Source organism: Sarcophilus harrisii, chromosome 3, assembly GCF_902635505.1.
Source record: "Sarcophilus harrisii chromosome 3, mSarHar1.11, whole genome shotgun sequence".
Taxonomy (NCBI): domain Eukaryota; kingdom Metazoa; phylum Chordata; class Mammalia; order Dasyuromorphia; family Dasyuridae; genus Sarcophilus; species Sarcophilus harrisii.
In genome coordinates this window covers 242,504,462-242,518,343 of record NC_045428.1, presented here as the reverse complement: position 1 = coordinate 242,518,343, position 13,882 = coordinate 242,504,462, and the positions used below count along the sequence as shown (strand labels likewise).

Below are 13,882 nucleotides of genomic sequence, written 5' to 3'. Positions count from 1 at the left end.
GGCTTCTCCAGCCTGTGTAATCTAGGTTTTGACTCTTCAATTGACACTGCTCATTCCAAAATTACCAGTAATCTCTTGATTTATGCATCTCATACCCTTTTCTCAGTACTCATAATTTTTATTCTCCCAGAAGCAATGGATTCTATTAACCACTCTTTCCTCATGAATTTTTCTGTCTATTTTCTGTCTATTGGTGTTCCTTTACCTGACTGAGCATTTTCAGTCTTTTATTATTAGCTTCTTATCTATATCATTTCCCATAAAGTGGATATATCCCAAGGTTCTATTTGGGCTTCAGTTCTTCCTATAACATTTCTCAGGAGGTATTCACATAAGCTTTCATGAATTCAATGATCATCTATATGTAGATGACTCTTGAAATCTATATAACTGTATGTTGCTCTTGGGTTTCAGTGATGAAGGTCCATTTGCTTGTCACTCATTTCAAACTGAGATACTCCATAAGCTTCTCAAACTCAACATGTTCTCATCTTTTCTCACAAACCCTTCCTCCTTCCAAATCTTTCTATTTTTGTTGTGAATACCTGCTATACTTCTAGCCATCCACCTGTGTAACCTCTATTTCTTATTTTTCCTAACTTAATGCATTAAGCTGCCAAATCTTATTGTTTCTGCTTTTTCTATGTATGCCTTATATGTTCTCTTCTCTCCACTCAAATGACAACTACCCTCATTCAGACATTCATCATTTCTTGCCTTGACTCTTTTAATAAATTTTATTTATTTTATTCTGTACTTAAGAAATAAAACAAGCATTTCCATAACATAGAACAGAAAAAGATGATTGCACATTAAATCACAAATCTATTATATGTAAATTGCTATTTTAAAAATATATATCATTCAATTTTTTCTTTTCATATTTTTTCTTCTCTTCTCTAGAGATGGCTACCATTAGCCACGATATTATGATTGAATTGGATTTTTCTTTTCCCCCGTTCTTTCCTTGTGAGGTGGCATATCACTTTTTGTTTACAGATCATTATGCACTCCATGAAGCCTCTGATTTGGACATGCAACAGAGTATAGATCAATTGTTTGCCACTTGTGCTAATTTTGACCTATTAATGAACACGAAGGAAATAGAGGTTCTCTACCAGTCAGCACTATGCCATCCATATGTGGAATCGTTGATTACGGCAAATGAAGAAATTTTGAATGATGTGGATAAGTTCACTTACCTTGACAGTAATGCTTTCCAGGATACACACATAGATGATGAGGCTGATGCACACATTGCCAGCATTTGGGAAGCTCTGGAAGAATGTGTGGGAGAGAGGAGGTATTAGGCTGCATACCAAACTATAGAGCCATTGCAGTAATTTCATTGTGGTGTGATTGTGAACCCTGGATAACTTACTGGCATCATGACAGAAAATGGAACTTCTTCTACTTAAATTATCTTTGGAAGATTCTGAGAATCACCTGACAAGATCATTTGATAAGATAAAGACACTGGGATCCTTTCTTGATCTGAATTGACAGATATTCAAACTCTGCTGCAGGGGACTTGATTCCTATGGACTGGTCACATTGTTCAAATGTCAAAGGTACATTTGTCGAAAAGACTTTCTCAGAACTTATACCAGGCAAGTGCTCATGCAGTGTCAGAAGAAGCAATACAAGGACATTCTCAAGGTCTCTCTGAAGAACTTTGGAATTAATTGGGCCATATGGGTGACACTAGCACAGGATTGTCCCCTGTGGTATGCCCACATCATTTGCACTATGAACAAAATAATTGTGATACACCAAAAGGAACACAAAATATGCATATTTAGAAATATCTCCACTTTGAATGTTCATATAGATTATTTGTGTCTGATTTGTAGTAGAGTATTCTGAACTCATATTGTCCAATGATCCTGACATTATGATCATTTTGGATCTTTTTGAATATGAAGTATAACCAAGAACAATATTTATTTTTATACAGTTATGTCTTATTCCTACTCCACCCTCTTAACTGTAAACTCCTTGGAGGCAAAATTTTTTTTTTATTCTTTGTCTGTCCCTGATTGCTTTGAACAAATATTAGTCAAAACTATTAATATCGCATACACTTATATAGATAGTGTATCTGTTGTCTTTTTTCCTCTGAGGCAATTGGGGTTAAGTGACTTGCCCAGGATCACACAGCTAGGAAGTGTTAAGTGTCTGAGGCCAGATTTGAATTTAGGTCCTCCTAACTTAAGGACTGGTACTCTAACCACTGTGCCACTTAGCTGTACCCTGTATCTGCTATCTTGACAAGATCTGTAAGGCCTGTCAAGAACTTTCCCCATGAGGTTATTAGAAACTTCATTATCTCTATATTTTAGGTAAAGAACCTGAATCTTAGAAAAGAAAAAAAAATTCTATTAAGGATCATTCAACTAATAAGTATCAGAATTGAAACTTAATTCTAGGTATTTTTATTCTAACAATAATACTACTACTAATGTACATTTTCCTTATAGCAGTCCCTGTGAGAGAGGAAGGTAGAAAAGAAGAAAGGAAGGAAGGAAATATGCTAGGCACTGTGCCAAGCTCTTTACAAATATTATCTCAGTTGATCCTCACAAAAACCTGATGAGGTAAGCATTATCTTCACTTTACAGATAAGGAAACTGAGGGAGAAAGAGTTAAGTGACTTCTTCATGATCATGTAACTAGTAAGAGTTCAGGGTCAGCTTTCAGTTCAAATCTTTCCAGACTTCAGGCCCAGTTTACTATCTTCTGACCACTTACATAGGTTGAGGAAATGGAATCTCAGAACTTAAGTGATTTACTATATTGCTCAGCATCTGGGATGAAATTTGAACTCATCTTCATTTGTTCAAATTTGGTCGCAGACACTTACTGGCTATATGATCCTGATAGAGTCACTTAACCCTCTTTGCTTTAGATTCCTCATCTGTAAAATGAACTGGAAAAGGAAATGGTGAATTACTCCAGTATCTCTGCCAAGAAAACCCCAAAGAGGGTCACAAAGAGCCATGAAACTACTGAGCAACAAAAAATATCAGGACTAGGGGTCACCCAGATTCTCTACTCCAAACCTAATTTTCTTTTAAAGAATTTAATGTTATTTTTTCAATTACATATAAAAATAATTTCTAAATATTTTTTAAAAATTTTGAATTTCAAATTCTCTTTCCCTCTCTCTCTTACTCGTCATTGAGAAGGCAAACAATTTGATATATTATACATGTATAGTCGCGCTGAATATATTTCCATATTAGTCATAAACAAAACAAACTATCCACAAATGCCCAAGAAAATAAAGCTTAAAAATAAGCTTTGATCTGCATTCAGATTCCACAAGTTTCTTTCTATGTAAGTGAGTAGCATTTTTTATCATAAATCCTTTGCAGTTTCTAAGTACAATGTTCTCTTTATTCTGTGCTTTTTACTTTGAATCAATTCATATAAGTCTTTTCAGATTTTTCTGGGAGTATCCTGCTCATCATTCTTAAAGCACAAAAGTGTTCCATCAGAATCATATAACATGACTTATTCAGCCATTTCCCAATCAGTGGGCATTCCCATAATTTCCAATTCTTTGCCATCGCAAAAAAATGCTGCTACACATATCATTGGATATATAGCTTGTTTTAGCTTTTATTTTTGATCTTTTTTGGGATACAGGCTAAGGAATGCTAATGCTTGGTAAAATGGTATGTATGTATGCATGTATGCATAGTCCTTTGGACATAGATCTAAATTACTCTTCAGAATGTTCATAAATCCTTCCAGCAGTACATTAGTATTTCAATTTTCCCACATTGCCTCCAACATTTATCATTTTCTTTTTTTGTCATATTAGTTAATCTGATAGTTAGGATGTAGTAGCTCAGTGTTGTTTTAATTTGCATTTCTCTAATCAATAGTGATTTAGAGCATTTTTCCACATGATTTACTAGCTTTGATTACTTTGTCCAAAAAATGGCTGGTCATATCCTTTGAATATTTGTCAATTGAGGAATAACTTGTATTTTTATAAATTTTACTCAGTTTTCTATATATTTGAGAAATAAGGTCTTTATCCGAGAAACTTGGTATAATTTTTTACTATGTATTTTTTCCTCTTTTACATTTTCCCCTGTTTATCCTACTCTCTCTCCTTTCACTTTATCTGTTCTCAAAAGTGTTTTGTGGGATAGCTAGATGGTTCAGTGAATAGAGTGCTAGTCCTAAAGTCAAGAGGTCCTGAGTTCAAATTTGGTCTCAGACAGTACCTACTAATTATGTTATGTTGAAGGAGTCACTTAACCCCAATTCCCTTGCATAAAAAAAGAAAAGAAAGTGTTTTGCTTCTAACTGTTGACTCTTCCAATCTACCTCCCTTCTATCAGCCTCTCCCCTTCTTTCATCCCTCTTTCTCCTACTTTCCTATAGGGTAAAATAGATTTCTACACCCAAATGAATGTGGTAGTTCTTCCCTCTTTAACCAATTCTAATGAGAGTAAAGTTCAAGTACTGTCCTGCTCATTTTACTCATCTTTCTTTCCATTACAAAAGCTCTCATGTTTCATTTACATGAGATATTTTACCCCATTCTACCTCTCCCTCCCCCCTTCTCCCAGTGCATTCCTCTTTCTCACCCTTAATTTAATTTGATTTTTTTTTTGGATATCATTACATCATATTCAACTCATGCCTATGTCCCTCCATCTATATATATTCCCAGTTTCCCTAATAATGATAAAGTTTTTAGGAGTTAATAAGTATCATCTTTCCATGTAGGAATATGAACAGTCCAAGCTTATTTAATCCCTTTTGATTTCTCTTTCCTGTTTAATTTCTTATGCTTCTCTTGAGTTTTGCATTTTAAAGTGAAAATTTCCATTCAACTCTGGTCTTACATTGGGGATGCTTGAAAGTTTTTCATTTCATTACATATCCATATTTTCTCCTAAAGGATAGTATTCTGTTTTCTGGGTAGGTGATTATTGGTTGTAATCCTATCTTTGTTCTCTGAAATATCATATTCCCTGGCCCTCTGATGCTTTAATTCAGAAGCTGCAAAATCTTGTGTTATCCTGACTATTTGACATTCAATTTTTTTTTTTTTTTTTTTGCTGCTTGCAATATTTTGTCCATAACTCGAGCTCTGAAATTTGGCTATAATATTCTTGGGAATCCTAATTTTAAGATCCTTCCCTCCCTCCCTCCCTCTTTCCCTCACTTTTTCCCTTCTTCCCTCGCTCCTTTTCTTCCTCTCTTTTTTCTTCCCTCTCTCCCTCCTTCCCTTCTTTCCTCCCTCCCTCCTTCTTTCCTTTCTTCCTTCTTTCTTCCTTCCTTTCTTTCTTCCTTCCTTCCTTCCTTCCTTCCTTCCTTCCTTCCTTCCTTCCTTCCTTCCTTCCTTCCTTCCTTCCTTTCTTCTCTTCCTCATCCCTCCTTTCTCCCTTCCTCCCTCCTTCCTTCCATTTCCCTTTTCTTTCTTGGTTTCTTTCTCATCATTATAACTTCTGTCCTGTCCCCAACTCCACTTCATAACTTTTGACCTTCAAAATAAAAGTCCTTCCATGTATAGCGCTCTCTCTCTCTCTCTCTCTCTCTCTCTCTCTCTCTCTCTCTCTCTCTGTTCAAACATTGGTCATGCCTGAAAATTGCTTGCTCCTTCTGGAACTCTAGTCCATCATCTTTCTGTCAGAATGTGTGTGTGTGTGTGTGTGTGTGTGTGTGTGTAAATCTGCTTCTTTTAAAATTTGTTTCAAGTTTTATTGATGTGTTCTGTTTTTATATTACAAACATTACATGTTATTCCAGCTTCATGAGAAGTTTCTTTTAACAAAGTAAAATAGTTAAACTAAAAATACAGTGCATGCAATATTTCATATTTGGAAATATTTCCCATTTCTCTTTAAAAAAAAGAACAGAAATCTATATTCTAAAACTCCTATCTCACTTCATTGGGAAAAAAGAAAAGAAAAACAATTTTCTTGTAATAAATATGCATAATTAAGCAAAACAAATTTTCCCAATGATTTTATACACATATATTCTTTTATTTATGTATTTGAAATCCAATATCTCTTTCTAAGGGACAGGATTTCCTCTGAAATAATGGATCATTATAAATCAAATACACACATGTATTAAACAGAGGTCTGCCCTCTGTCTACTATGTTTTTATGTATATACACACTATATATGTACACACACACACACATATCCACAAGGATAGCTAGGTGGGATACTGGATAGAGCACAGGCTTGAGAGTCAGGAAGATCTGAGTTCAAATTTTGCCTCAGACACTAGCTATGACCCTGGAAAAGCCCTTAAATCTATCTGTCTCCATTCATTTTCTGCAAATTGGAGAAGGGAATGGCAAACAACTCCAGCATCTTTACTAAGAAAACCCCATGGACAAAAGTCCAAGAGGGTCACATAGAGTCAAATATACTAAATGACAGAACAACAACAATATAGATCCAAGATTATTTATTGTAAGCTAGAGAAATAGATTGGAACCAAGTTTTATTAAGACACCAAAGAGAAGAATTTGTATTTGACCTTAGAAGTAATGGGAGACACTTGAGTTTATTGATGAGAAGGACATCGTTATTAGGTCTATGCTTTAGAATACTTTTGCAGGATGTTATATGGCATGGCACATGTTGTGTACAATATGTTATCATTCGCCTTTTATAGATGACAAAGCCAAATATCTATAGATATAGAGAAGTTGAGTTACTTATGCAAGGTCACAAAGCTAGTGAGTGACAATATCAAGACTTGGAATATAGTCCAGGCTTTAGAATGCTAGTTTCTATTTAACTGAGCAAAACATAGTTATCAATGGCAGAAAGAACTCATGTTTCTCCCAGAGTGCCTATCTTACAGGCAAGCCATATCTGGGGATTGGCCTACTTATGATTATTACAGGTATAACCCCACCCTATTGCAAATTTTTCGGTCCTCTCTTCTTTCCTTGTGGGATCCCTTCCCTTTGGGTTCTCTAGCTCCTGTAAACCATAGGATTCTTTAGTGTTACTATGCACACAATTAAATGTAAAAGCTCTACATGGAGGAAATCATTCTGAAATGAATTAGAAGACAAGTGGTACTGGAAATGATTATAACTCTCTATTGAAAGGTAACTGGTATAAGATCTACGCAAAGGGAGGAGAGAAGTCATTGGGAAATGAAAGCAGTATAAAAACAATCAATAAAGCATTTATTTATTTTCAAAAGAAAGGTATCTGGGAGAAACAAAGTACTTAGGATTTGCACTACTAACGGAATTTTGCAAGGTAGAGAAATTATCTGCTACAAACTTTAAAATCACATCAGAAATGCCAGGCTGTGATTTACATAAAAAGATGCTGATGACATTGATTGGTTCCAGAATAAAAATATTCATTTGTTATGGGTGCTTTTTCATATTGAAATGAGCAAATAGGAATGAATCAATTCCAGGAACTCAGATCTGCTTTAAGCTACTGTACCATTATAAACATGTATGCACACATTGAAGGGAAAACCCTGAAAAGCAAGAACATAGATGCAAGCCTTCAGCCCAATTAATACAGAAGCCTGCATTTTAGATGTCATTCCTATGGATAGTTTCAAGTGTAATCAGTTGTTCTTTAAAAACAAACACATAAACATAAGTAAAAATCAGTCAGATACAGATATGTACTTGTCAAACTGTTTATTTGCCATTCACACTGGTTATAATATTGAATTTACAGAAGAAAAGTGTGGTACAAAGAAACTAAGTCTCCATGAGAACCACAAATGCAGTCCAGCTGCCCTATATGCCAGATATTAATTCTGTAGCACTACACTGGGTACTGCCTTTCATTGACTGTACAATTAAATGCCTACTCTTTTGTGGTATCAAGCAACATCTTGGTGAGGAGGGAAGTTATTTGTATTTTTTAATTTCTTATCTGGTTCAAAATGCCAGACCTGGAAAATTCCCCATGTCCAGTAAATCAGTACTGGGGGAGGAAGGGAGGATTCCCCATGTGAATGATCCAGTGAACTTTGAAAACAAACCCAATAATTGCTAACCAAAGATATATTTTTGAGGGGGAAGGAACTGTTCAAAGGAGACTGCTTTTCCTCTTGCTAGTTTTTCCCCAATAGATGGATTACACTGCCACTTCACATGAGAAGCTGATTTTTGCATTAATTTTTTGTACATCTGGAATACCACAAATAATCCACAGTTGTTCTGCACATTCATTTCCCCTACAACAAAGAGTGAACAGTTTTTTGAAAGGAACCATGCTCTTAACTGTTGACAAAACTGGAATAAAAAGTAGTTAATTTTAAAGTCTAAAATAACCAGGGTAGAAAAAAAATTAGGTTTCTCTACAGTATTTAGCAAACATAAGGATAAGTTCCTTAAAAACACAAAAAGGGGGGAAAGTTATTACAGGCACTAAAAATGTTTTGCAATGAAGCTTAAAATCTATTTACATACATAAATACAATTAATTCTGTCAATGCAACTCTTTTTCAGAAAAGAGAAAAATCCAAGTAGTCAGACTCATCAATACTGACTCAGCTAAATGAACAACTCATAAACAAATGGTTATTTTGCTCAAGTGTGTGTGTGTGTGTGTGTGTGTGTGTGTGTGTGTTTGTGTGTGTTTATGTGTGAGTATACATACCTTTGTATACATATATTTGTGAGAGCAAAAATGAATTACATTTTCTGAGATTGTCAAACTAACTTTCAGGTATGGAAAAAACAGGACGGAATGTCCCAAGAAAACAGGTATTTCAAGATAGAAATACTCAATTCTAAATTACAGGTTGCTTTAGTGAAACCATTCATTTTCTTTTTAATCAGAGCATTTCTGTTTATCTACAAAGAAACCCCAAGCAGCAGAAATGCTGTCTATTTACTCTCTGATTTTAATTTGTACTGTAGGCTTCTGTTTCCAAGTGTTTCTGCATTTGGATAGCAGAATAGATCCAAAATGGCTGGCAAAATCTGTTTTGCAAAAAGAAACCTTACATTCAGGAGAAAGGCTGACTCATTGTCTTCCTTTAGTTAAAGGAAGAGAGTCTGGGAGTTTTATGTTTACCATATTTGTTATTTAGAGAAAGCCCTTATAGTTTGATAGTTCAGGGAAAAAAGAGTGTGTGTATGGGGGGAGACAGAGACAGAGGGACAGAGTCAGAGAGACATTTGAAAGGAAGACATAGAGACAGACAGAGACAGAGGCCCAGAGAAAGAGACAGAATTAGAGAGACAGAGAGAAGAAAGGAAGGGTGATGGGGGAGGAAAGAAATAGATAAAGAGTGAAAAACAGACCACATGCAGAGACAGAGATACAGATACAGAGAGGTATACAGAGACATAGATATACAGAGACAGACAGAAGAAATACACAGAGCCAGACACACACACACACACACACACACACACACACAAACACACACACACTACAGAGGAGATGAAACTGTTTAGAATTGGGGAAAAGCAAAGAACTGAGAAATATTAGCAAGTCGAATTCATGATACAATGAATAATAATTTATCCAAATTTTCTTTTTCAATTCACCAAATGTTTTCTACACTTTGGGTAAGTCACTTAATCTTACTGGCTTCATTTTCTCACCAGAAAAAAAATGAATGTATTGTATTAGATGGTTTTTTAAGGTCCTTTCCAGCTCTGAATCTATAATCCTTTGGCATCATGAAATTCAATTATTGGCCATTGTAGGGAAATTCAACTGATATGCTTGAAATAGTACACTTTGTTTTTTGTTTTCATTTTTGTAATCTCTGTAGGTCTTTAAGGGAGCTCCTTAAGGAAAATAGTTTTGAAGTCTGAGTGAAACTACTTTGTAATAAACAACAAAAATTTAGTTGACTTAAAAAAACCTAAATATTGTTTGTTTTTGTATATTAGGAATGACATTCTCAATGACCAATTCAAAGGATTAATAACTTGGGATTCTATTAGATAGTTAAGAAATCATACCTGCTTTTTTTTTTTAAATGAAGGCTTAACTGAAGGGAATATTTACTTTTATTTTTGTACTGGGTACTAGGTTGAATTCAAGATGGATTTCCTAGAGATATAAGATTCTTACTGGGAAGGATTGAAAATTTTCAGCTTTCTGTGAGATGCTATCTAAGGCCATGAGGGACAAGGTGGCCAAAAATCTTATGAAAATAATGTTGTTTAATCTGGGAATATAAACTGAAGTTTCTCTTGAAATAAAAATTAAAAATTTGTTATCATTGTGGACCATTTTTGCTGCTAGCAAATATAGTATGTAATCAAACATGAAACTGAACTAAAAAGAGTTTTAGACCTAAAATTCAAAAATCAACAACAGTCTGTTTTTCTGACTCATGATATAGCTCTTTCATTAGATGAAAATGGTTTGACTAACAACATAAATTGTTTAATTTGTAATTTTTTATACCAAAGTGCTACTGCATTCATGTATAACAAATAAGCAAAAAAAAATCTTTTTAAAACTCAAAAGCAAGTTGTTTTTAAATAAGTCCAGCTGTTTTGCTGCCTGCAGCCAAGGATCTTTCTAATTTGAATCCTTAAAAATTTTTTTAGCATCAAACATTGATGCAAAGTCGAGTTTTCAAATACTCTTCAGAGTTGACCTGCAATTGTTTCTTCTAATTTAAGAGGTACATTAAATAACAATCAGATATTTTTGAACAAATATATGTCAATATCAGCAGTTTGTATTTATACGAAGTCACACAACTGCATTCCAACTAAATTCTCAAACAAAAACAGTGCCATAAAATGTAGAGTGATGTCTAATCTGTTTGAATCTTAAGGATGGGCAGAAGTACCAGGAATTTCTAATACGCGTGTAGTTGTACAGAGTTTTCCCATAGAATTCAGGGGCCCTGTGAGGATGGGTAGGGGAGTTCAAGGGGAGAGTTAGAGAAGAAATACTGCAGCAGGAGCACAAAACTGGGCTCTATCATGCATGTTGTTGCTGCACAATGTTGATGCACATGGATGCTGTGCAGTCAGATGCCAATTTAGATGTCAGCTTCTGGATTCATCCACCAAAAAACTCATGGAGACAACAGCTGTTCCTTTCCACTCCCAATTTTTTGAGGTGATCAGAAACTTTATGTCAGCACACAAGTTATAAGTTTAAAGACATTTTCTATAGGCTAGAATACTTTGTGTGTTCTTCTCATCTTAGACCTAACCAGCTGAAAAAATCAGTTGAGACCCACAAACTCCCAATTAGGTTACAGCTCAGAACTCAGCTCCACTATGACATATTCTATTTTGAGTGTCTGAAAAAAATCAGAAACCTGGGTAACATACAGTAAGCTGTGAGGTGTTAGAACCAGACCTGTGAACTCACTGGTACTCTCTCTTATAGACAGTGACGCCTCCCTGAAGAATTAAAGTCTGTCTTGGGCCTTTCTTATTTGAAGAGAGGCAGACAGATGTGATATGTTTTGTTGAATACAGCTCTGTTTTCCTGATTCTTAAAGAGGCCCTCAGTGTTTGAAAAACCAGTTAAAACACTGTTGTTATCTACAACATAGTTGATTTAAATGAAAGGGAGTTAAATGTAAACAGTATTTCTGAACTACGAAGTGATCCTATTACCCATCCTTTTTCCCCTCAGTCTTTTTCAATGTGATATATTTAACTTTGATTGCTACCCAAAAAATGCAGTACTTGATTGTTTTCCCTCTTACTATAAGTACATTTAAATAATAAAAGTATTAACACACAAGTAAATGTCTAGACATCAAGATACATAAATACCTGGAAACTCACTATAGGAGTACAGTAGTTGAAAATGACCCAAGGCTGTAGCTGTCACTTTAAAAACAACTACACCCAAGTTCAAAGGAAAAAGTTAAATAAAACCTCAATGAAAAGGGAATTGATTCTTTCAACTGTCAAAGCAAGAAAAAAGCAAGCACAGTTTTATATATTAAAAAAACCACCCAAATGCAAATATGCATTTTGCAATTTATAAGGTGCCTAAAAAAGAAATAAAAATGAATTAGATGCAAAATAAGATGAGTTGCATTCCCCAAAACCAAAATTCCAAACTTTGGAATATACAACTTAGCTAAAAATCTAAGTCAAGGATATAAAACCTTTCTTTTATTCACAGCATTGCTAAATCAGAAGCATTCACAGTTTCCCTCTGGGAATCTACCTATACTTCCTTACAACTATTAATGGGTCCACATGGTGAAATAGACACACTCTGGTTGTGTTGGGTGTAAAAATCAGAGATGGATCAAACAGCATTTGAGAACTGTCGGATCTCTGAGTCAAGGGATGCTTAGGAAGCCATTGGTCTGGAACTAGATCAGAGTAATGAACTACTTCAAGACCAATGGGTATAACCATTTGGGGTCCTTTTGGTTCCAGAAGGCTTTATCTCCTGAAAAAGAGACCATTTTAAGGAAAATATCGTTCTTCTTTGCAAATTGCCTAAATGAAATATTGACACAGTGACCAAAATAGCCTAGTCACCAGAGGGAGTTCCTTCTGAAAGGAGTGAAACAACCTTCAGGTTCCATAGGGCAATTAGAATAACTTCGGGAAAAAGTAGATCAAAGCAAATTCAGTTCTGGCCCATCTCTAGGTAAAATTCAATATGGTCGCCATACTGCTTCTTCCAGCCTTGCTGTGGTACCCATGTTGGTTGGGGAGTTGCTGTGACTGCCTTCAGCTTCAACCACATCACTTTGGTTGGGAAGATTGGGATTGAGGAGGGTAGATCCTGTGGAAGCATTAGTGCAAGGAGGCAGGATACGTGGAGGTGAGCGGTCTCCACCAGACATCATTGAGAACTGATAGGACCCTGCCGACGTTCCATAGTAGAGATGGTAAGATGGAGAACTTGTCTGAAAGGGGCTGCCTTGAGCCTGAGAAGAACCAGGATATGGAGGGGGTAAGTAAGTGTGGTATCTTGTGGCAGTGGTCATGGCAGACATACCAATTCCTATTCCTGAAGTGACTGGAGTTGGGGTATAGGTAAAAGCTCCTGGGTAATGCATACGAGCATCAGAAATGGATGGAAGAGTTGGGAATTGTCGCGGATCACTGAATGCTGTCAGGTCAGAAGCAGCTGTAGGAAGAAAAAAATGACAGAGCTGAAAACAGACTGAGTGATGGAATCAGTTTTTCAGAGTATAAATGGCACATGTTAACAATGCTTTAAAGTAAAAACAAACAGGGGAAATAATAGTGTTTTGTCAATGCCTTAACAGATTATAACTCTTAGTAGCTAGATAGTACCATAATGCATACAGCCCAGGGCTTGGAGTCAGGAAGACATCTTCATGAATTCAAATATGGCCTGAAACACTTACTAGCTGTGTTATTCTGTGCAAGTCACTTACGTCTGTTTGTCCCAGTTTCTCATCTGTAAAGTGGGCTTGGAAAGGAAATGGAAAACCACTCCAGTTTTTTGCCAAGAAAACCCTAAAAGGGGTCACAATGAGTCTGAAAAGGCTTAACAATAATTAGCCTATAATTTTTTTTCCAGCCCACTCAATTCTTCCTTGTTTACTTAGTCTGGGTCTGACTTATAGAATTATAATCCTGGAAGGAACCAGGAAGATTATCTAGTTAAAAACTCTTAATTTGTATGAATGAAAAAATAGAGATCCAGAGAAATTAATTGACTTGCCCCAAAAGCTAGAATTAGAACACAAGTGTTCTATCCCCAGTCCAATGCTTTTCTAATATATCATATTGTTTTTCCAATTGGAAACTTGGTGTCATTAATACATATAGTAACAATGAATGCTAGTAACTTTAAAAAATGCCATATTGATTTTCATTTTTGTCTAACCTGTTACTTCAGGTGGCCACATGGGTCTGTATGTTGACTTCAGGTACATTTCCCTTCTCCAGCCCCCTTGCCCTAAAGTCCC

The 13,882-nt window shown here is 35.5% G+C and overlaps 1 protein-coding gene across 1 annotated transcript in view; it reads right to left on the bottom strand.

The window, feature by feature from the left end:
- Positions 1-11,779: 11,779 nt before the first annotated feature.
- RUNX1 (RUNX family transcription factor 1) overlaps positions 11,780-13,882 on the bottom strand; it is a 312,736-nt gene continuing 310,633 nt past the window's right edge. Inside the window, exon 8 of the mRNA XM_003763412.4 lies at positions 11,780-13,071. Within this exon, the coding sequence (XP_003763460.1) occupies positions 12,593-13,071 (479 nt within the window). The 3' untranslated portion in view covers positions 11,780-12,592. The remainder of the gene's footprint in view (positions 13,072-13,882) is intronic.